Here is a 25,222-nt window from a genome sequence, read left to right as displayed (position 1 = left end):
CTGAGGTGGAGAAACCAGCAGGATTTTGGGGGAATTACCTCATTTAGCTAGCCCCACCTCCTTTTCTGACATTAAATTGAAATCTGTTGATACTGTTTTCAGCGTGGAAGAATGGCGAAAAATAAAATCTCTCTCAATGTGAAATTAAAAATTAAAAAATAGTTCTGGCTTTCATCCAAATTCCCATAAGTGCAAATGGATCCAATACACTAATGTTTCCTTTCCTAATCCAATCACTCTTTATTTCCTGGACTTTAGGGAATAAAAGAAGATGCATTTCTCTCACTCTGTGGTAACATGATGCTACAATGCTTCAAAGTACCAAATTACTGTACCACAGTGCAGGAGAATGCAGTTTCTGGGCAGCTGGTAAGTTGCCAAACTCCATCATGAGGTTGTTGGGAGGCGCAAGATGCCAGGTGCTTCAGGGAGGGTGAAAAAAATCAGATGGGAAGTCATACTGGCCAGTTAGACTACAATATTGGCAGAGGATGAGGAGCAGGTTGCAGGCCCACCAGCCTGGTTGGGACAGTGCCACAGCAAGACCAAGAGTGGGAAAGGGGATAAAACAATAAATACTTTTCAAATACTGTATGTACATATATTTTTCTTAATTTCAATGTAGTTAGTTTTGGTGCAAGATCAGAATGCTTAAAAAGGTGCGATCGTTCCAAACCATGGAACAATCTTTTAACAAAATCCAAGTTTAGGGAAAAAAAAATCTGTCATCTGACCTGCTGAGTTAACCAAGCTGCTGGGACAAGGGCTCATTCATTTTAATCTCAACCTATGGTTATTAATTTGAAGAATCACAATCCAAAATAAAGAAAAAGGGCCTCTTCCTCTTTCTATCCTTTTGTAAGGAAGGTGAAGAGGGATGGAGAATTTATTTTTAAATTGAAAAAAATTTGGTTAAATCTCAACACAAAGGACACAATCAATCATTCATTTATCTTCAAGCTTTTTTTTTGAAGCTTTTTCCTATGTCTGCACTATAGCAAATAGCAAATCCAATTTTCTTCAATCCTCTTCTAAAACTGCTTATTGTTGGGAGATAGCTAGTGGCAATCCTCCACAATTCACCCAAGTAGCCATTCTTCAGTTGTGGGCATCGACCCCTCCACTGCATCTCTGCTGTCAGACTGTTAGCCCAGCATCCAGTCCTGGATAAACTGCAATTTCCTCCAGCTAAACGTTGGGAAGACTGAAGCCATCGTTTTCGGCCCCACACCTAACTCCATACCCTTGTCACTAGTTCCACCCCTCTCCGGCCAGTGTCTCAGGTTGAATCAGACTGTTCGCAACCTCAGCACCCGATTTGAACCCGAGCTGAGCTTCTGACCCCATATCCTCTCCATCACAGAGACTGCCTACTTTCACTTCTGCTGCTGAAGCCCTCATTCGTGCCTTTGTCGCCTAACCCTATGCTCTTGTGGCCAATCTCCCAGCCTCCACCCTCTATAAATTTCAGCTCATGCAAAACTCTGTTGCCTGTATCCGATCACGCACCGATTCCCGCTCACCCATCACCCCTGTGCTTAGTGACCTACATTGGCTCCCAGACCCCCAGCACCACAAATTTAATATTCTCATATTTGTATTTAAATCCCTTCATGGCTACATCCCTCCTTACCTCTGTAATCTCCTCGAGTCCTACAATCCTCCAAGAACTCTGCGTTCCTCCAACTCTGGCCTCTTGTGCATTCCCCTTGCCCAGCCATTGGTGACCGTACCTTCAGCCATCTCGGCCCTATGCTGTGGATTTCCTGAACCTCTCCACCTCTTTTTCCTCCTGAAAGACCCTCCTTAAAACCCAATTTTGTGACCAAGCATTTAATCACCCCTAATATCTCCTTTGCTTTTGGCATCCATTTTTATCTGATTACACTTTTGTAAAACAGCTTGGGATGCTTTTCAAAGTTAAAGGCACTATATAAATGCAAATTGTTATTGACTAGCAAGCAGGTATATGATTATGGAGGACAGCACAAGACCAATCCTGTCCGCACCCAAAGTCTGCAAACACGCTGTTGCCAGCAATAGGAATCCTAGCTGATGTCCCCCTTTCAGGCCTAGGGATGCTCTGGTCAACTATACTGCACCAACCAGATTCCTCACTGACATTAGCTTACTCTGTACAGACTAGGGAACCAAAGCTGGCACCTTTCCAGACTGTATAAACATTTTGGGCTGGATTTTCCTAAGCCCCTGGAGTCGGGTTGGAGGCGTGCGGGCGATAAAAATCAGAGATCCGGGGGTCCCGACCCCATCCCGCCTCCAACCCGCCTCCATGTCAATTTCATAGGAGTCGGGTTGCCGACAAGTGCTGGAACCCGACTCCCAGAGGCGGGAAGGGATTAAAGGCAATTAAACTGCCTGTTAACAGGTAGTTAACAGGTAGTTTTTTGCCTATTCGCGATTTTTATTGCTGGTTTGTGGGCTTCCCGACAGCTCCAAACCACGAAAAGTTTTCGAGGCGGGACGTGGGTCTGAGGTCTTGGAGGGGTCGAGATGCCCAGTGTTCAGGTGAGTGAGGGGTGCAGGAGTGCAAAGGTAAGTGTTTTGCAAGTGTTTAAAGTGTTTAAATAAGTTTAACTTACTTTTACTTACCTTTACAGGAGTCCTGCATTCCGGTGTCGGGAGTCGGCTGCAAGAACCACAGAAGCTCCGATTTAAAAAAAAAAATCAGCTTCTTGGTTTCTGCAGCAAAATGATTTTAAAGTTATCCTGAGAAAGGACTGAGGCTGAATTAGCAGTTTTTCAGTGCTTGACAGCTTCAAACAGCTGTTAAACACTGATATTTCATCTGCCAAAAGCTTTTGACAGATGAAATGTCAATCTCTGACGTCACCTGTTGCCGGGTGGCCCTTAGTTGGCCTGCTGAGCCCACAGGGCGGGCTCAACAAGGTCAATCAGAGGAAAATCCAGTGGGTTGGCCACATCTCCATGGAGGCGGGACAACAAGCCCGAATGTGGGTTTCCCACCTCCAACCCGCCCCCGTAGCAAAATCCAGCCCTTTATATTTGTTATGTGGGAGTAGCTCTCTCTCCTATTTGTTTGTTTGTGTTGTCATTATTGAATAAACTCTTACCATTAAAATCAGATGAACAGCAACTCACAGGACCCGTGAAAACATTATGCTACAGTGTCATTTACTGCAAGACTGCTTTATTGCACAGTGCCTTACTGGGCAGTGCATTCAAAAAAGGATATGTAAAAGGTGACTGGAACAGGCTCCACAACACAAGGAAACCTTATAAGCCCTGCAGTAAAACTATAAAAAGGACTACCCCAGGACTGATTGCTATGCACCACTCCTTACAGCCTGAAGTCAAATAAGGTTCACACGATTGACTTGGGGAGTGCATGCTCATAACTGTCCATAATATAGGCAAGAACTTTAGTAACTTAGAAACAAAATGTATCAGAGCGCTTGCTTTCTTTCTTTCCCTCCTAGCTTCATCCTTGTATAAGACCTAAATGGAACCAGACGTCGACGTCCCAGAGGAAGCAGAGTTTTGTTCACAGTCAGGAAAGCAGCCACTAATGGGCAGGGGGGGTGAGGGGGGTTAATGTCCAAGAACAAGACAGCTCAGGTACGACCGCTCTCAATTTCAAAGATGATTTCATGCTTTTACAATTGGCTCGCATTGTATAAAAACAGGCCACTGGACACCATGTAGCATTTAAAGTGAGCCCCAGCCTGAGGTGAATAGTAAGGATTTGTATTTGTGTAGGTAAGTCCATAGGATTAATGTGGAATTACAATTGGAGTGCTGCACAGTTTGTCAAGTGAACGGAAGGGTATTTAGGTGGGAAACAAAACAATGTATTGTTATTAAATACACTGTCTGTATTTTCTACTGCTTTAGATCCTATCAATAATTTGGTCCAGATTTGTCATTTATACTGTTTAAAAAAAATTATTAACCCTGTAATCTACTGTCAAAAGATCTTCTGTTGGTGACATGGTAGTACAGTCCTTCAGTGACTACATTATAAAAGGGGGGTAACACCATTCTCAGAATCCCATGATTACAATTAAAGGCATTGAGACCACACTGCAAGCTTACATCAGTCTAGTTAAAACTGAAGAAACATACTTCAAATTATAGAATACATTCAGCAGGTAGTTGTGCTCAAAGGAAGTGCGGGTTGAAGAATCACCACTGCAAAGTTGTAGCTCTATTCCTTACCCACGCCCCCTTTGAATGCACTTCCTCACTCAGAAAGCAGGATCAGTGACTCTGCCCTCATACCTTTTGACATAGTTAATGAAACAGCATCTAATACCGGTAATAAAAACATGGTGGAGCCAATGATGGTGGAGCCCAGCATGCGAGTGCAAAAGACAAAGCTGAAGCATTTGCAACCGTCTTCAGCCAGAAGTGCCGAGTGGATGATACATATCAGCTTCCTCCTGAGGTCCCCACCACCACAGAAGCCAGTCTTCAGCCAATTCGATTAACTCCACGTGATATCAAGAAACGGCTGAGCGCACTGGATACAGCAAAGGCTATGGGCCCCGACAACATCCCGGCTGTCGTACCGAAGACTTGTGCTCCAGAACTAGCCGCGCCTCTAGCCAAGTTGTTCCAGGACAGCTATAACACTGGCATATATCCGACAATGTGGAAAACTACCCACATATGTCCTGTCCACAAAAAGGACAAATCTAATGCGGCCAATTACCGCCCCATCAGTCTACTCTTAATCATCAACAAGTGATGGAAGGTGTCATCAACAGTACTATCAAGCAGCACTTACTCACCAATAACCTGCTCACTGATGCCCAGTTTGGGTTCCGCCAGGACCACTCGGCTCCAGACCTCAATACAGCCTTGGTCCAAACATGGACAAAAGAGCTGAATTCCAGGGGTGAGGTGAGAGTAACTGCCCTTGGTATCAAGGCAGCAGTTGACCGAGTGTGGCATCAAGGAGCCCTAGTAAAACTGAAATCAATGGGAACTGGGAGGAAAACTCTCCACTGGCTGGAGTCATACCTAGCACAAAGGAAGATGGTTGTGGTGGTTGGAGGTCAATCATCACAGCCCCAGGACATCGCTGCAGGAGGTTGTCAGGGCAGTGTCCTAGGCCCAACCATTTTCAGCTGCTTCATCAATGGTCTTCCCTCCATCATAAAGGTCAGAAGTGGGGATGTTCGCTGATGATTACACACTGTTCAGTGCCATTCGCAACTCCTCTGATAATGAAGCAGTCCATGCCCGCATGCAACAAGACCTGGACGACATTCAGGCTTGGGCTGATAAGTGGCAGGTAACATTCATGCCATACAAGTGCCAGGCAATGACTATCTCCAACAAGCGAGCGTCTAACCACCACCCCTTGATATTCAATGGCATTACCATCGCTGAATCCCCCACCATCAATATCCTGGGGGTCACCATTGACCAGAAACTTAACTGGACCAGCCACATAAAAATTGTGGCAACAAGAGCAGGTCAGAGTCTGGGTGTTCCTCGGTGAGTGCCTCACCTCCTGACTCCCCAAAGCCTTTCCACCATCTACAAGGCACAAGTCAGGAATGTGATGGAATACTCTCCACTTGCCTGGATGAGTACAGCTCCAACAACACTCAAGAAACTTGACACATCCAAGACAAAGCAGCCCGCTTGATTGGCACCCCATCCACCACCTTAAACATTCACTCCCTCCACCACCGGCGTACCGTGGCTGCAGTGTGTACCATCTATAAGATGCACTGCAGCAACTCGCCAAGGCTTCTTCGGCAGCACCTCCCAAACCTGCGACCTCTTCCACCTAGAAGGACAAGGGCAGCAGGCGCATGGGAACACCACCACCTCCAAGTTACACACCATCTTGACTTGGAAGTATATCGCCGTTCCTTCATTGTCACTGGGTCAAAATCCTGGAACTCCCTCCCTAAAAGCACTGTGGGAGTACCTTCACTACACGGACTGCAGCGGTTCAAGGCAGCTCACCACCACCTTCTCAAGGGCAATTAGGGATGAGCAATAAATGCTGGCCTTGCCAGCAACGCCCAGATCCCATGAACGAATATTAACAAAGGAAACAGCATTTAATACTGGTAATAAAAACAGAAAATGCTGGAAATACTCAGCAGGTCAGGCAGCATCTGTGGAGAGAGAAACAGAGTTAACGCTTCAGGTCAATGACCTTTCAAGCTTTGATGAAATGTCATCAAACTGAAATGTTTACCCTGTTTCTCTCGCTAAAGATGCTGCCTTAACCTGCTGAGTGTTTCCAGCATTTTCTGTTTTTATTTCAGATTTCCAGTATCCACAGTATTTTGCTTTTGTTTTAATACTACTACTAATACTACTTCTAATAGAGTGAATTATAAGCTACAGCATGGCATTCAAATGACCTTTGGAAATTGCTCTGGAAATTTATGATATAACCTCAATCCACTCAAATGGATTATAGTCTTGTAACTCACTCTCCAATATCTATTATTTTACGGCTCTGATTTCCAGCTCCCCACCAATATATCATGACTATGGGAACACAACATTTGTGCTGGATCTCAAAAACATGAAGTACATTAAGAACATGGCCACTTACCTGATCAACCCTTCCTCTATATGGTGCAAGTAATCAATAGATTTGCAAAACGTGTGCATGGCACTGTATTTTTAGATTCGAGTTGAATCTTGTTTACTCCGTCCTTTTATTTGTTGAGTGCCGATGAATTTGTGCCAATTGACACTTGACTTTGTAACAAATGAAGCAAAAACTGCTGCCTCTATTTTAACAACTGTGATTTGAGTTTATCTACAGAATCTTTAAGCACACTTACCTGCCTGGATTATGAAGTCCATGTGCAAATATTTCTGGTGGTTGATTGGTGCTATTAAAGTAGGGATTGCTTCTGGGTATAGCATAAGGTGCATTGCAGGAGTCAGTATCTACATCAATTCGAAGCACAGAGCCTGTAAAATCGCTGAAAAGATTAAAGGGCAAGTATTAGAAAAAAATTACAGGAATCTAATAAACAAGGATGAACAGTAATATGCGTTGAATTTTTTTAAATTCATTTTTATGATGTGGGCGTCACTGGCAAGGCTGGCATTTATTGCCCATCCCGAATTGCCCTTGAGAAGGTGGTGGTGATCCAACTTCTTGAACCGCTGCTGTCCGTGTGGTGAAGGTACTCCCACAGTGCTGCAGTCCGTGTGGTGAAGGTACCCTCACAGTGCTGCAGTCTGTGTGGTGAAGGTACCCCCACAGTGCTGCAGTCCCTGTGGTGAAGGTACTCCCACAGTGCTGCAGTCCGTGTGGTGAAGGTACCCCCACAGTGCTGCAGTCTGTGTGGTGAAGGTACCCCCACAGTGCTGCAGTCCGTGTGGTGAAGGTACCCCCACATTGCTGCAGTCCCTGTGGTGAAGGTACTCCCACAGTGCTGCAGTCCGTGTGGTGAAGGTACTCCCACAGTGCTGCAGTCCCTGTGGTGAAGGTACTCCCACAGTGCTGCAGTCCCTGTGGTGAAGGTACTCCCACAGTGCTGCAGTCCGTGTGGTGAAGGTACCCTCACAGTGCTGCAGTCTGTGTGGTGAAGGTACCCCCACAGTGCTGCAGTCCCTGTGGTGAAGGTACCCCCACAGTGCTGCAGTCTGTGTGGTGAAGGTACCCCCACAGTGCTGCAGTCTGTGTGGTGAAGGTACTCCCACAGTGCTGCAGTCCGTGTGGTGAAGGTACCCCCACAGTGCTGCAGTCCCTGTGGTGAAGGTACCCCCACAGTGCTGCAGTCCCTGTGGTGAAGGTACTCCCACAGTGCTGCAATCCCTGTGGTGAAGGTACTCCCACAGTGCTGCAGTCCCTGTGGTGAAGGTACTCCCACAGTGCTGCAGTCCCTGTGGTGAAGGTACTCCCACAGTGCTGCAGTCCCTGTGGTGAAGGTACTCCCACAGTGCTGCAGTCCATGTGGTGAAGGTACCTCCACAGTGCTGCAGTCCCTGTGGTGAAGGTACTCCCACAGTGCTGCAGTCCCTGTGGTGAAGGTACTCCCACAGTGCTGCAGTCCCTGTGGTGAAGGTACTCCTCCAGCGACAATGAAGGAACGTCGATATATTTCAAGTCAGGATGGTGTGAGACTTGGCGGGGAACTTGGAGGTGGTGGTGCTCCCATGCGCCTGCTGCCTTTGTCCTTCCAGGTGGTAGAGGTCGTGGGTTTGGGAGGTGCCATCGAAGAAGCCTTGGTGAGTTGCTGCAGTGCATCTTGTAGATGGTACACACTGCAGCCACGGTGCGCCGGTGGTGGAGGGAGTGAATGTTTAAGGTGGTGGATGGTGTGCCAATCGAGTGGGCTGCTTTGTCGTGGAAGGACAAATACATCATCAGTTGAGGTAGTTTGTCAAGCAGTAGTATTTAGGCCATATGTGGAGATCTCTCATTTGAATGTACTTCTTCCTTAAACAAATTGCTTTGTAAAAATGCAGAGGGATAAAAGGATGTTTTGCAGCACACAATTCCACACACTTGTGGATTTACAATTTTAATCAGGGTCCTATGAAGAAGTGCCTAGTCCAGGTGAGGTGGTTCTCCACAGGGTAAGAGAAAATTGGAGGGCTAGTTGATTTGGGCTGGTATGCATCTACCACTGAGAAAAATAATTGTACCAAGTAAATATTGCATGGGAGCTTCTACTCTCTGGTGGTGTCGTGGTGGTCTGCAGCAGATTTCTTGGAAAGTTATCTGGTTCTTCTCCGGAGGGAAAAGTTAAGAGGGTGTGTGTCTGGTAAGTGTTAATGACATAATTAATAAGTGTTAATTACTGTTAAATGTTTGAGTCAACATCAGTTCCCATGCACTCAAGTGGTAATTATACACACCCACATTCCCATGTGGTCTAGTTCTAGGCTATGCGCTCTGTTTCAACTCTCCTCCAGCCTGTGCTAACTGGTTTGCCTAGGAATATTATTAAATCCTTCCTATGTTTCAAAGTGCAACCTCATTATTTTGAGCTAGCTGAAAAAGTTTTACACTCTCACTGGGAGATACTGGGAAAGACCTTGCATTTATATAGTGCCTTATCACATTCTCAAGATATCCCAAAGTGCTTCACTACCAACTAATTACTTTTGAAATGGACTCACTGTTGTGTAGGCATACATGTCAACTAAATTGTACACAACCACGCACCACAAACAGCAAGTGAGATGAATGACTAGTTTGTAGTGTTGGCTGAGGGAGGAATGTTGACTAGAGCACGAAGAGAACTCCCTGTGCAACTCTGAATAGTGCCATGGATTTCAACTGTCAGACAGGGCCTTCGTTGGACATCTCATCTAAAAGTGCTGTGACAATGCATCACGCCTCAGTACTTTGCTGTTGTGTTGGTCTAGATTATGTGGTCCAGTCCTGAAGTGGGGTTTAAACTCTCAACCTTCTGATTTAGGCAACTTTGGCTAACTGAGCCATGCTGATATTTACCAACTGAACTGCTACCAACTGCAATCCCATTCCCTCCCTGAAGTCCGGTTCTACAAAGTCCCAATGGTCACTCCTTTGCTGTAATGTTAACCATTTCTCCTTACAATATATTACAATTTTCTATAGCAATAAGGAGTTAAGGAGGCAGCTAACTAAATGCAGGTGTTCAGATTACAGGGAATTAATTCATTTGTGCAACGATTAGATATGTCACTTATCTCTTAGAATCAAAGAATGTTACAGCACAGAAGGAGTCCATTCGGCCCATCTTTCCTGTGCCGGCTTTTTGAAAGAGCTATCTAATTAGTCCCACTCCCTTGCTCTTTCCTTATGCCCAGGACATTTTTCTTTTTCAAGTATTTATCCAATTCCCTTTTGAAAATTATTAAAAAATCGGCTTCCACCACCCTTTCAGGCAGTGCATTCCAGATCATAACAACTCGTGTAATAATGTTTTTCCTCATGTTGCCTTTGGTTCTTTTGCCAATTACCTTAAATCTGTGTCTTCTGGTTACCGAACCTTTTGCCACTAGAAACAGTTTCTCCTGATTTGCTCTATCAAAATCCTTCAGGATTTTGAACACCACTATCAAATCTCCCCTTAACCTACTCTGCTCCAAGGAGAACAATCCCAGTTTCCCTTGTCTCTCTATGTAACTGAAGTCTCTCATCCCTGGTACCATTCCAGTAAATCTCCTCTGCACCTTCCTAAAGTGTGGTGCCCAGAACTGGCCACAATCCTCCAGTGCTTTATAAAGGTTTAGCATAACTTCCTTGCTTTTGTATTCTATGGGCTGTTTTTTTACTCGGAGGTGGGGAGGGGTTACTGGATTGAGGTCGGGAAACCTGGAAGAACAGGTTTCCCTCAGGCCCTACCGAATTTAACAGCAGGACCTGGTTAACATTTTTTTTCTCTGTTTCCTGGCTGCAGCCAGCCAGATTGAGAGGCTGGTTGGCTGTCGGGCAGGTAGGCCTTTGGCACAAGGCTGCAGCCGGTGAGTGGAGAGGAGGGAGGGAGGGAGAGATCAGAGGCCGGGTTAGAGCATTGGAAAACAAAGTCCTGAGGGATCGGAAGCCTGGGGCGAGGGGGGGGGGGGGGGGGGGAAGGTCGGAGATCAGAGGCTGCTGGGGGCGAGGTCAGATGGTCAGATGCCCCGTGGGAGATCAGAAGGGTCAGAGGGGGTGTCCGATTGCGGGGGGTTGATGAGGCAGGTACACTGCATCCAGCAGGTTAGTGGAAAGGCACTTACTCCTGGATCCAGCAGTCCTCGTCTCCCTGCAGCTGGCGGGTTTCCGGAGGTCTGGGAACCTGGCCAGCCAGAGTTAAATTTGAAATTGTGGATTATAATGAGGCTGAGGCACGCAGCCTCATTATAATATTTAAATTGCCAACCTGCCTCCTTGGAGCGGGTTGGTTGCCCGCCCCCCGACCCACCTCTGTTAAAACCAGAAGTGGGTGGGTTGGGGCCAGGATTCAGAGTTTTAACACTTTAACCTCCCACTCGACCCACACTTGCCCATTTTTGGGGGTTAAAATTCCCCCCATGCCTCTATTAATAAAGCCAAAAATCCTATATGCTTTTTTAACAGCTTTCTCAACTTATCCTGCCACCTTCAAGGACTTGCGTACGTACATCCCAGGTCTCTCTGTTCCTGCATCCCCTTTGAAATTGTACTATTTAGTTTATGTTGCCTCTCCTCATTTTTCCTACCAAAATAAATAATTTCATACTTCTTTGCATTAAAATTCATCTGCCATGTATCTGCCCATTTCAACAGTCTGTCTATGTCATCCTTAAGTCTGTTATTATCCTCCTCACTGTTTACTACATTTCCGAGTTTCTTGACATCTGAAAAGTATGCCTTGAAAACCAATTCCAGGTCATTAATATATATCAAAAAGAGCATTAGTCCCAACACCAACCCCTGGGGGCCACCACTGCACACTTCCCTCCAGTCTGAAAAACACCCCCTCACTGCTACTTTCTGCCCCTTAACCAATTATGTACCATGCAGTCGCTGCCCCTTTAATTCCATGACTTCAATTTTGCTAACAAGTCTATTATGTGGCACTTTATCAAATGCCTTTTGAAAGTCTACATACATAACACCAACCCCACTACCCTCATCCACCCTCTCAGTTACTTCAAAGAACACAATCCAGTTAGTCAAACGCAATTTGACATTAACAAACCCATGCAGGCTTTCATTTATTAACCCATATTTTTCCAAGTGCCAATTAATTTTGTCCTGGATTAATGTCTCTAAAAGTTTCCTTTAGGCTGATTGGCCTGTAATTTCCAGGTTTATCCCTCTTCTCCTTTTTGAACAGGGGTGTAACATTTGCAATCCTCCAGTCCTCTGGCGCCACTCCCATATCTAAGGAGGATTGGAAGATTGTGGACAGAGCCTCTGCAATTTCCACCCTTACTTCCCTCAGCCACCTAAAATGCATCCCATCCGGGCCGGGTGACTTTACTACTTTGAGTGCTGCCAACCTTTTAAGTACCTCCTCTTTATCTATTTTTATCCTATCCAATTGCTCTACTATCCCCTCCTTTACTGTGACATCTCTTATTTTCTATAATTTAACTGAAATAATCAAAAGGATAATGAGAATAAAAAAGCACAAGAAAAAGTGTGCTTCTGAAAGCTATATTGTACTGTTTGACATTACAAAATGACACTAATCATGTATCATCTTGGACATTGAACATTAAGGGGGAAAAATTCAGTATCGCCCCGTTTGGGGCGCCATTATCGGCTGTGCGCAAAGTTTAGCGCCTGGTGCTAATAATCACCTCCGACAGCAAACTTGGCTTTTATCGCCCCGGAGGTGATTGGAGCGCTAAATCAGGCGCTTCACATCTGTCTTAAGGCGCAAAGGCCAAGGAGCGAGGCGCTACCTCAGAGTGCTGGCGAAGCAAGGAAGGGCAAATCAAGATAAACTTGCAAAGTGCTGCTCAGTATTCAAAACTCCTTCACACAGCGTTGAATCTCTCCAGAACACTCTCTCTCGCTCTCTCTCTCTCAGAATGCGTGGTGCAAAAATGTCACCAACAAAAAAAGGCAGGAAGCGGTCGCCTTTAAATAGCGCTCCCCTAGTCCCTTTCAGACAGCATAATGCTCCCCTCAACCTGTCGTTGCTAGCGGCAGGCGGTAAGGCAGGGGGCGCCACTCAATTTCCGGTACGGGGCGCTAACGGGGCGTTGCGCACTCGACTGACATCACAATCTGCCGGCGCAGGAGATCATGGCGGTAGTGTTTAGCGCCGCCGCAAAATGTCTAGTTAATTTCGCGAGCGGCGCAAACATCGCTGTGCCCGGGCGCTAGTTGCTTTGCGCCCCATTAGCGCCCTCTTAAGGCGCTAACGGGAGGCGCAAACAACTGAAATTTTCCCCCTAAGTCCTTCATCACAAGTGTTTTCACAGTACTTTCAGAATTACTCAACGTGCTATGCACTTTACAGTTTTTGTTTTCATGATCTACTTACCTTAACCCATCCATCTCTTCCATATCATCAAGGGTAATCATTCCATCTCCAAGGAAGATGTACAAGAAGCCATCAGGCCCAAACAAGAGCTGTCCACCCAAATGCTTTCTGTGTAACTCTGCTACTTCAATCAATACCTTTGCTGTTCTTGTATCCACTTGATTTGCATTTTTTCTGTGTAATAAATTACAATTATGTTTACTAATGCAGTTATATTCCTTTGAAAAATGCATTAAAGAACTTGCATTTTTATAGTGACTTTCATGACCTCAGAATGCCCCAAAGCACTTTACAGCCAATGAAGTATTTTTTAAAGTGTAGTCACTGTGGTAAAGTAGAGAAAAGTGACAGCCAATTTGTACATAGCAAGATCCCACAAGCAGCAACGAGATTAATGTTCAGATAATCTGTTTTGGTGGTGTTGGTTGAGGGATAAGTATTGGCAGGACACCGGGAGAACTTCCCTGCCTTTTTTCCCCAAATATAGTGCCATGGGATCTTTATGTCCACCTGAGAAGGCAGAGGGGCCCTGGGTCTCACCCAAAAGGCAGCACCTCTGGCAGTGCAGCACTCCCTCAGTACTACACTGCAGTATCAGCCTTGATTATGAGCTCAAGTCTCTGGAGTAGGACTTGAACTCACAACCTTCTGACTCCGAGGCAAGAGTACTACCACCGAGTCAAGGCTGACCCCTTTCCTCATTATTTGAGGAGAAAAAAGGCATCAATTTAGGCAGATAATTAAATACTATCAAAATTCCTTTCTCAGAATTAAGAATTTAAATTTTTATTGCAACATTCCTTTTTAAAAATGAACAGTGAGACAGAAACAAACCTTTTTATTGGAAAACTGATTATATCAGGGATACTTGCTTGAAGATTTACTGAGCCCCACAGTATGAGTTATCCTAGCAGCTGATGTATCTTTAGTTAATGACATGCTTTTACTGATATTAATTCCAGTCCCTCAGTCAGGCTCAGTAATTCTCCAAAAATATTCATAAAAGCCACCATAAAAGGTTAGAACTATACCAAAATATACCAAATAATGATAATTCTTTGTAACTGTTTGATTTAAAAAATGTATCTTAATGGTGGCAATGTTTAACTATTCAGCTGAACTATTTCAGTTGAGTTCTTAAAACATCTGGAACACATTTTTCTTCACCTGACAACATAACTATACTTTATATAGCTAGCCACAATGGAAAGAGATCAAACACTTAACTGCATTTTCAGAAAATGTGAAAAAATTGTAACCTTGATATGCAGAATTAAGGAAAACAATTCAATGCTAAAACTTGCTCGAAAGTGAAATAAATGTACCCCAGCCAAGTAATTGGGTTCTTGCTATTGGTTATTTTCACTAAACGTTCTGTTCAATTGTGTCCAGTAATTAATATTTGTAATACATGTTGGAGCAAAAGTATCTCATTGTTAATTGCGCTACCTGGATACAGTGTATTCGACTACTCTAAGAATGTGGTCGTGTGGTCCAATGGCCCATCGTTCTTGGTTGGTGGTATAAGACACATAGAGCTTTCCATTTTTCTTGTATTTGGGATGGAATGCAAGGCTTAACAGTCCTCTTTCATCTCCACCCTGTGGTTAAATAAAAAACACAAAGCATTGTAACGTTAATTATGTTCTTCATTTTGTTTCATCTGGAACCCAGTGGAGAGGATCTTTTTCTGGTATAGATAATTTGTTTATAAACTGTTTCCCCCCCCCCCCCCTTTTCCCATTGACTAACACACAAAGAGATTATAAAATATTTCCCTTTAAACAACTCTCTAAGTTGGAACAAGACATTTGTCACAATTGACTTGAGCACTGCATTGCACATAAAAACCTCTTACTACACCATTATGAAGTGATTTGTGTGCGTAATCTCTGGATCTCCATGAAGACAAGTCTAAATGCTAGGAAGAATTCTTTGTTCAGCTATTAACTTGCTTATACTCTAAGGAAGACAAATGAGTCCAACACTAGCAGCAGTTTTCCCTGCTGTTGATATTCTTAAAGCATCTAATACCACAGGGTGAGCTGTGAACTCCTTGCCTTGGCACGGCACTCCAAAAACAATTAAATTGATTGTCTAGTATATGAACTTTTCTTTACCCTGGAGGCAGCTACATCAATTGTCACATCTATGGTGGTCTGTTTCTTCGTTGTCTACAATAATTAATAGCCAATTTTCATTAGTGGCTGTGTATTGGACAATTGAGCTATGCAAGGAATGAAAATGATCCCTATGTTTTGAATATTGCATATTTTTTAATACAGTTCATTACATGCAGGGTGAAGTTTTTTTTCCTCAGCTTATGCATTATTGACTGCAAGCTGTAGAAAAAGGTCATATGATACAGCCAGTGGTCTCAAAGATCTACTGTCAATAAATTAGAAGGTTTTTGGTACCATATGTAGGACCCTGACCATCGCAAAATACAACAATTGTTACCATTGGTAACAGACAGACTTCTTGCTAATCCTTGCTAGTAGAGAGGTCTTAATTACAGCACACAAATAGAAGTGCTGCAATAAGCTGATGGCCGCACTTCTAACCACCCCAAAAAGACAGTAAAAGAAATTTAATTTGCTGTATATTATGCTAGTAGTAATAAATCTGATGTTGTTGATGCATTTCTGAAACTCTGCCTTTTAGTGAATGGAGTGGGAACCTGGCACTCAGTTGCTATAAGGGAGGTTCCCACTGCAAGTTTATTTCCCTGCAAGGAGGAAATGGAACCACAAAGGAATTTTTGGCCATTTGGAGTACAGTATATAGAATAGAGGAGTTCAAAAGAAAAATGTAAAAACTATAAAAGCTAATAAAATTGTGAAGCTGAGGCAAACCTTGAATCAGTTAAAATACAAATATACAAAAATTTAAAGAAAAACAGATCAAAACAAAATTAAAAAGAAAGGATGAAAGATGATGGGGAAGAAGGAAATTAACAAAAAGAATGAAAACAATAGCAGTGTGATATTTGAGAGAGAAGTTACTTGAAATGCCATGATGGTAAATGCTCCCCCGGAAGGAGGAGCAGCATGGAGGAGTGGTCGTAAAGTCCATGGAAGGTAGTGGACAAGGGTCTGACATCTATTGCAGTCCTTGTCAGAGAAAAATTGGAATAGTGACCATTATGACCAAGTGCTTGTGGTCCTAGGAATTTAAGCATAAATCTTTAATATATATGAATGAGTAACAATAAAAAGTGTTTCATCTTTCCATGCTTGGCTTCTGACCTCATTTTGATGACTTGGCTGTTACAAGTAGGTTGTTACAAATAGACTATCCTTCATTTGTCTGGGGGGGGGGGGGGGGGGGGGGAAAAAAAAAATCTACATTTGGTCTCCATATATGACCTTCCTCATCATATCAAGAAACAGTCACGGTTCAATTGAGCATTTGTTGTTAGTTTTCAAAGTAATGAATGAATGTTCAATTGTAATAGTATTATATCTGAAAATGAGCACTAAGGCTATGGTAAGCTAATACAAATCAAGAGTTCTTCTGCATACAGTGAACAGGAAAAAAAGAGTTGCAACTTGATATCTACACGTGACTCTCATCTCCATATTTGCCCATTGAGGCAACATTACTGTAAAGTCACTGGCTCAACTTGGTGGTAAGCATGGCCTCCTTCCATGCCCAGGTCAATGGCAAGACCCATTTTCTCCAGGGAAAGATATTACGCTACATTATTTACTGACAGGCAATGGTGATTATCATGCAGCTCTAAAAAGGTAATTCCCTTTCTGCAAGACTGAAGCAGAAGCATCTGCATTGATATGTTTGTGGGGTCGACTATACAAATTTGCTGCTCTACTCAATCTCCTACAGTTTCCCACTCCCCACATTTGAATTAACAGCCTTAGCCATTGCCTTACTAATTAAGTGGCGATCCGCTTGGAAGCACAAAATGAGCATTATTATGGGACAGTTCTGATTGGCCAGGTAGTTGGGGGTAATGAAATTTTATTGAGCAAACTCACCCAGTGGAAAACAGAGATTAGCAATATTTCACTGAGTTGCCATTAAAATAAAAAAGGAGACTATGTCCATGTTTCAAAAAGCAAAATAACTATTTCAATTTTATGTGTTTTTGATGTTTTAGTCATATAATCAGAAAATTTGATCATAATTGGACTTAATTAGAATTCTTCCCATATAATCCCCATTCACTCCCATCCCTGTGGCATTGTGCCTGTACTTTCATCTGGGACCACCTCTGCTTCCCTGCCCAAAGCTGCTGATATCCTTCTTGAGGCTACAATACACACCCCTTCTATTACATTTTGGGAATGTCTGTTAATTGTTTGTTCTTAAAACAATGTGTCAACCTTATTTTCTATGTTCATAGTAATAACAAGAATGTAAAAAAAGGTTTTAAAGCTTGGTTAAAAATAGTCCACTAATCATGGGTTTTTGCAATTGTTCTTAAGACAATCAAAACTCTTGCTTTAGGCTCGTCAATCTAATAAGCACATTAGCTGTTTTTATTTTAATATAATGTTTCTAATCCCATCAGTACATAATAGAGAGTTACTATCAGCAGCAGTAGCCAAGACACAAACCCTCCCGAGGCATAAGCTGAGCAGAGGTAATCTGCTGTTACAAGCATTGAACATCATTGCCAATATGTAAGAAGTCACACACCAGGTTATAGTCCAACAGTTTTATTTGTAATCACAAGCTTTCAGAGCGCTGCTCCTTCGTCAGGTGAAGTGGAGAGATGCATCTCTCTTCTTACATTTGTCCACCCCAGTCCAACACCGGCATCTCCACACCATCATTGCCAATAAGTTTGGGTATTATTTGCAACAAGATTGCAACATATCCAGATTTCTAGATGCCCAAAAAACCAACAGATATAAGAGACCCCTGCCACTAAACCATGCGGGAAATTGTTGAACACTTCAAACTGCAGTATGCTTACAAGCCACTTGTTAATATTTGTATTTCTCTAAGATAGCCTTTGTCCAGAAAGTAGAACAAACCACAAAGGCAAGAAGCCTCTCTTGGTAGGATATATATATATTTTTTTACTTGTTGATCTCTAGAAGGTTCAGCATTACATTCAGCAAAGCAAACAGTTTGAGGGCTGGGAAGTGACACATTGAGCTGCAAATGAGCATTCATTATCCTAATTATTAAACAGAGACTGCAGCTACTATGATATATACAGCACATTCCAGATAAAATTCTGTGCTATATTATTGATGAAAACACAACTAATGGGTAAATATTACTAAATTCAGGGATCCGACAAGTGCAATATTTGATTTCAACCATCACCCCCAAAATTCTGTGGTGAAATGTTATGACCTAGCACATTTACAACTCACAACTTAATTACATAAACTAACAAACAGAAAACATGGTAATCACAGTTTACAAACCATGCAATCAGTAAAGGAGCCAAATCAAGTTAAATGATTTTATCAGGATAATGAATTGTATAACTGGCTATAGTTTTAATACCAACATATCACAAAGGTGCAAGGCCTGCTTGCATTCAAATAAATTCAGCATAATTAAATATTCAAATCAATGAATAACATGGCTTTCAGTGCTTTGCAGCAATTAGGAACATAGGAACAGGAGTAGACGATTCAGACCCTCGAAGCTCATTCAATTAGACAATGGCTGATCTGTACCTTAACTCCATATACACACCTTGGTTTTGTAACCCTGAATATCCTTGCCTAACAAAAATCTAGCAACCTCAGCTTTTGAAATTTTTAAATGATCGAGCCTCAACAGCTTTTTGGGGAGTTTTAGATTTCCATTACAGCAACAACTTGCTTTTATATAGCACTTTTAACATAGTAAAACGTCCCAAGATGCTTCACAGGAGTATTATCAAACAAAAGTCCCTTTATGTGAAGAAACACTTCCTGACATCACCCCTGAACAGCCTAGCCTAATTTTAAGGTTATGCCATTTGTTCTGGCTTCCTCCACCAGTGGAAATAGTTTCTCTTTATCTACTCTACTAATTCCTTTAATCATCTTAAACACCTCAATTAGATCACCCCTTAATCTTCTACTCAAGAGAATGCAAGCCTAGTCTATGTAACCTCATAGTTTAACCCTTTTAATCCCAGTATCATTCTGGCAAATCGGCGCTGCACCCCTCGAAGGCCAATATATCCTTCCTGAAGAACTGAACGCAGTACTCTAAATGGGGTCTAACCGGAGCTTTATATAACTAATAATGGTCATGCTATTTAACACAAAGAGAAATATTCACCGACAGTAATTGTAAGCATTAGGGACGCGGTGTAAACGATTCCCCACTAGTCTCTATTTTAAGCAATTGAAGAATCTGTATTCTGCCTTGAATAATACATCAAAAATGTGTTCTTATTAGTTCCTTGACGCAGAATCAATACTGACATTTATTTACAAACACATATGGGCCTAGAAATTTGATCGCGCCCGCTGCATGCGCCTGCTCACGTGGGCGCAGGGCCCACGCGAAATTGGTGCAGGCTGCTCATTATCATGTGTCAGGCAAGCAGCCAGCGCTGCTTATTGGCTGCATCTGTTTGAGGATTGGGTTTATCTGGTGTCACAGAATCACAGAAACCCCACAGTGCAGATAGAGGCCATTTCGGCCCATCGAGCCTGCACCGACACATATCCCACCCGATCCCCGTAACCCCTACACCAACACATATCCCACCCTATCCCCATATTTAATCCCCCTAACACTAAAGGTCAATTTATCATAGCCAATCAACCTAACCCGCACATCTTTGGACTGTGGGAGGAAACCGGAGCACCCGGAGGAAACCCACGCAAACACGGGGAGAATGTGCAAACTCCACACAGACAGTCACCCGAGGCCGGATTCGAACCCGGGTCCCTGGCGCTCTGAGGCAACAGTGCTAACCACTATGCCACCGTGCTGCCACTTAAAGGCAGCCAGCACCTCTTAAAAGGGAGTGTGCTATAGTTGCAGACAACAGGGAAACTTTTGTAAGTTGAAAAATGGCTGCAAGAGGTCCAGAGAGGGCATCCAGTTTCTCAGAGGCAGCGTTGGAGGTCCTGGTCCAGATAGGAGGAGGGAGATCATATTCTCCCCAGGCAGCAGAAAGCCCTCCAAGCAACACTCCCACCACCAGTGGGAAGAGGTCACGGAGGAGGTCAATGCCAGGAATTTAGCTCCAAGGACATGGCTTCAATGCTGGAAAAAGTTTAATGACCTCATATGAGTTGTCAAGGTAAGAATCTTACCTCTCAGCTCAACTATTGTCTCCTCATATCGACACCACCTGCAGCCTCCCTTACTTACAACACGCCCACATTTCCCGCCACTCTTACTCTCCTACCATTACTGCACCATACTTCACTCCTTCTCCTCCTCTTCATATAGTCTGCACCTCCTACTCTCACCACTATTGCAATCCTCACTTCCCCACACTACACATCTTGCAAACAACATCTGCACTATTCCACCTTGACAGCCAGATTCTCAAAACCGCTCAAGGCTTTCAATTACACACTCTCTTCTTTCTTGTAGGAGATGGTGGCACACATGAGACCGGAGGCAGCAAATGGAGGAGGCTGAACCCATCTGCATACCCTTTCCCCACTGGAGGAAGATGTGCCGGGCATCACAGGCAGGGCTCGAGTCATGTCCTTGTTGAGTGGCAACGCTGGAGGAGATGTGCGCAAGGTTTCTTTACACCTTATGCCCTTAATCCCGTCTTACTTTTATCTCCCCCTACACATTCTGCATGACAAACAGCAGCTGATTTCAGCAGCCATTCAGCTCTCTCTGCTCTCCCTTCACACTAACAGCTAATGCTTATCCCTCTTTCATTTCAGGTGCTGAAAATGCCGAGGCCACTATGCCACTTTAGGAAGAGGATGGCAACCGTTTTGAAGATGCAGCATCACTCTATCAGACCATTGCAAGTACCAAGTGAGACCAGCACCACACCCATTTTAGAGGATGGGTTAGCGGAGGGGTCCTCACATGGTGAATCACCAGGCACAAGTGTGCAGGAGCTAGGGCAGTGGGATAAAATACCACAGATGCCAGTTCGCTGGAGGATGAGGAGATCACATACTAGTTCTGCTGCAGAGTACTCATTAAAACTTTGAGAACCCCAGACTACCAAAGGCGGCAATGGGCATACACCACAAAATGTTAGGTGTACTGGGAAGCCCACCAGAGACCTTGCGCACAATGGATCAGAACATGGAGGACCCCAGCTTTAAATTGTGTCAGGTATTCGTCAGAACATGAAGACCGTTCTATCCAACGTGGAGAGTGGTCAGCTCCATGAACAGGACAGTGGCGTCCACCATGATGGAGCCTCTGCTGACAGCTTCCAAGGCAGCTCACACTGCTACCATGGAAGCTCAGATGGCTACCACCTTCGCTCTGAGGGCTAGTGTTGACAGAGGCTACCAGTGAGTCATGTTGTGTCACTCCTGCACTCCGTTCTCGTGCAGAGTCGTAGCAGTGCTGAGGGGAGGTGTGATCGGCAGAGAGGGGGTAGGGAAAGCCCACTCCAACAGTACCCTCCTCCTGTCAAAATGCTTAGAACATGGCTTTGTCATACCCAACACCTTGTTCTGTCAGAGAGACAAGTACAAGGCTTCATGGCAGCACCCTCACTCCAAGCACTGGCATCTGCTGGACTAGGTCATCGTCCGAGCGAGGGACCGCAAGGACGTCCGCATCACTCACACCATGACAGGAGCTGATGACTGCTGGACCGACCACCGCCTAATCCGCTCTGTCATCTCCATCACTTTAGCCCCAAAACAGCAGCGGCAACAGAAACAATGCTACAGGAAAATCAACGCTGGAGCACTCAAAGACCCCGCTAAGAAGGCCCTATTCAGCCTGTGCCTCACAAACAACCTGGCGATTCCCAGTGAGGCAGAGTCACAGAGTGCCCACAGCGCCTGGTCTGCACTCAAAGCTTCCATAATCAGCACCTGTGAAGAGACGCTCGGTCACTCAACCAGGAAACAAACACCAAGACTGGTTCAACGAGATGACCAGGAGCTAATAAGCCGCAAGCGCAAGGCATTCCTGATCTGGAAACAGCAACAGAACTCGAGAGCAAGAAAGCAGCTCTACAGACGCCTGAAGGCCGAGGTCCAATAACAAACTCGCGACCTAAAGAACAGATGGTGGGTGGAGAAAGCGCAGGAGATCACGCAGCTAGCCAACAACCACGACGTGTGTGGATTCTTTAGCGCAGTCAAGACCCAAGCACCCAAGGTCCTACCCACTGTGGGCCAAGAACGGAGAGGTACTCATCAAGGACAGAGAGGCAGTCAGTGCCCGTTGGAAGGAGCACTTCGAAGATCTCCTTAACCGAGACTCTGTCTTCGACGCGAGTGTCTTCAACTCTATCCCGCAGCATGCTACCCGCCACCATCTCAGCACAACCCCAGCCCGGCATGAGGTTGAAAAGGGCATCCGACAACTGAAGAACAACAAGGCCTCAGGAGCAGATGGAATCCCGCCGAGGCACTAAAGCATGGCGGAGAAGCACTACTGGCACGAATTCATGAACTAATTTCTCTTATCTGGAAGGAGAGCATGCCAGGGGATCTCAGATGCCGTAATTGTGACCATCTTCAAGAAAGGTGACAAGTCCGATTGCGATAATTACAGAGGAGTTTCCCTGCCGTCTGCCACAGGGAAAGTCATCGCAAGAATCCTCCTCAATCGTCTTCTCCCAGTGGCCGAAGAGCTTCTCCCAGAGTCGCAATGCAGATTCCGCCCACTAAGGGGCACAATGGACATGATCTTCACCGCACGCCAATTACAAGAGAAATGCAGGGAACAGCACCAACCACTGTACTTGGCCTTCTTTGATCTCACAAAGGCCTTCGACACTGTCAACCGTGAGGGATTATGGAGTGTCCTCCTCAAATTCGGCTGTCCTCAAAAGTTTGTCACCATCCTCCGCCTGCTTCACGACGACATGCAAGCCGTGATCCTGACCAACTGTTCCACCACAGACCCAATTCACGTACGAACCGGGGTCAAGCAAGGCTGTGTCATTGTACCAACGCTCTTCTCGATCTTCCTTGCTGCAATGCTCCATCTCACCCTCAGTAAGCTCCCCGCTGGAGTGGAGCTAATTTACAGAACAAACGGGAAACTGTTCAACCTCCGTCGCCTCCAGTCCAGATCCAAGGTCGTCCCATCCTCTGTCATCGAATTACAGTATGCAGACGACGCTTGCGTCTGCGCTCACTCGGAGGTCGAACTCCAAACCATCGTCAACACCTGCACTGAAGCGTACGAGAGCATGGGCCTTACACTAAACATCCATAAGACAAAGGTCCTCTACCAACCTTCCCCCGCCAGACAGTACTGCCCCCCACCGATTATCAAAATTCATGACAAGGCCTTGGACAACGTGGACCACTTTCCACACCTCGGGAGCTTACTGTCAACAAAGGCAGACGTCGATGACGAAGTCCAACACCGCCTTCAGTGTGCCAGTGCAGCCTTCGGTTGCCTGAGGAAGAAAGTGTTTGAAGACCAGGACCGCAAACCCGGCACTAAGCTCATGGTCTGCAGAGCAGCAGTGATACCCGCCCTGCTGTATGCCTCAGAGACATGGACCATGTACAGCAGGCACCTCAAAGCACTGGAGAGGTACCACCAACGCTGCCTCCCCAAGATCCTGCAAATTCATTGTCAGGATAGGCGCACCAATGTCAGTGTTATCGCTCAGGCCAACATCCCCAGCATGGAAGCTTTGACCACGCGCGATCAGCGCCGATGGACGGGTCACATCGTCCACATGCCCGATACAAGACTCCCAAAACAAGCCCTCCACTCAGAGCTCCGGCACGGCAAGAGAGCCCCAGATGGGCAGAGGAAACGCTTTAAGGGCACCCTCAAACCCTCCTTGAAAAAGTGCAACATCCCCACTGACACCAGGGAATCCCTGGCCCAAGGCCGCACAAAGTGGAGGAGAAGCATCTGAGAAGGCGCTGGAACAACTCAAGTCTCTTCGTCGGGAGCAAGTAGAAGCCAAGCGCAAGCAGCGCACTTCAACCCAAGTACCCCACCCATCGTCTGCCCCACCTGTGACAGAGACTGTAGGTCCCGCATTGGACTCATCAGTCACCTGAGAACGAATTTTTAATGTGGAAGCAAGTCATCCTTGGTCCAGAGGGACTGCCTAAGAAGAAGTAGTGCTGAGGCACGGTTCCAGGAGAGTGGCCTTGGCTCCATGGGAGAGGCACCTGCTGTCCTCTCTCAGGATGACAGCATGCTTGCTCCCTGACCACTCACTCTACTAGTGCCCTTGTTAGTACCACATGGCCAGCTGGGTTAGACTGTCTGGCCCACATCAGGATGGGCAACCGCAAGGACAGAACTGCTCGAGGTTGCCCACCACAGCCATCTGAAGTGACCTCAATGGAAGCTCAGCAGCCTTCCACCTCCCAAGCTGTAGCCACTAGGGAAACACTTCAAAGGAGCATCTAGGATAGGTAATCGAGCACACAACACATATGGAATAGAATTGTTGGAGTAAATGTTTTGTTCTGGAGTTGGTGTTAATATTTGTAGTCCCCGCCACGCCATCAGGCGGGACTGAAGAAAGGCAATTGGAAACAAAGACGGTGGTGTTAAGAATTGTGGGACTATTGATGTATTGGGGATGGGAGTGATGTTAAGGTCAAGCACTCTTGGCCGAGTTGCTCTGGCAGCTAGGGGCACTAGGTGGTTGATGCTGCTCCCGTTCTTCCTCCTTTTCATGCTGCTCTTCCTCCTCCTCTTGCTCATCTCAGAAGGTTGCGAGTTCCAAGAGACTTGAGCACATAATCTAGGCTGACACTTTAGTGCAGTACTGAGGGAGCTCTGCACTCTTGGAGGTGCCGTCTTTTGGATGAGACATTAAACCGAGGCTCTGTCTACCCCTCAGTTGGACGCTAAAGATCCCATTGCACTATTCGAAGAGCAGGGGCATTCTCCTGGTGTTGTGGTCAATATTTATCACTCAACCAACATCAAAGCAGATGATATGATCATTTATTTAATTTGTTTGTGGGATCTTGCTGTGTGTAATTTGGCTGCTGCGCTTCCTACATTACAACACTTGAAAAGTACTTCTGGCTGTGAAGCGCTTTGGGACATGCAGAGGTCAGGAAAATCACTATATAAATGTAGGTCTTTTCTTTCTTTTTTCCTTCGCCACTTCTTGTGGCCCAGGTGATAAGGACTGGTCCCTCACTATAGCAAAGTTATGCAGCATGCAGCACATGACTACAAATCTAGAAACAGTGTCA

The 25,222-nt window shown here is 45.1% G+C and overlaps 1 protein-coding gene across 3 annotated transcripts in view; it reads right to left on the bottom strand.

Moving 5' to 3' along the window:
* Nucleotides 1-25,222, bottom strand: part of hhip (hedgehog interacting protein) — a 162,114-nt gene that overhangs the window by 97,215 nt on the left and 39,677 nt on the right. For 2 of the 3 annotated variants that reach the window (XM_086011072.1, XM_086011062.1), the window contains exons 5-7: nucleotides 14,379-14,530; nucleotides 12,930-13,103; nucleotides 6,804-6,947 (exon numbers count right to left, since the gene is read on the bottom strand). In XM_086011072.1, the coding sequence (XP_085867198.1) occupies nucleotides 6,804-6,947; nucleotides 12,930-13,103; nucleotides 14,379-14,530 (470 nt within the window). The remainder of the gene's footprint in view (nucleotides 1-6,803; nucleotides 6,948-12,929; nucleotides 13,104-14,378; nucleotides 14,531-25,222) is intronic. The other variant, XM_086011080.1, reaches the window with a different exon arrangement.

Source organism: Somniosus microcephalus, chromosome 2, assembly GCF_052327205.1.
Source record: "Somniosus microcephalus isolate GS21.2 chromosome 2, FLI_Smic_1.0, whole genome shotgun sequence".
Classification (NCBI taxonomy): Eukaryota; Metazoa; Chordata; class Chondrichthyes; order Squaliformes; family Somniosidae; genus Somniosus; species Somniosus microcephalus.
The sequence above is the reverse complement of the archived record's forward strand: the minus strand, read 5'-3'. Positions and strand labels throughout refer to the sequence as shown.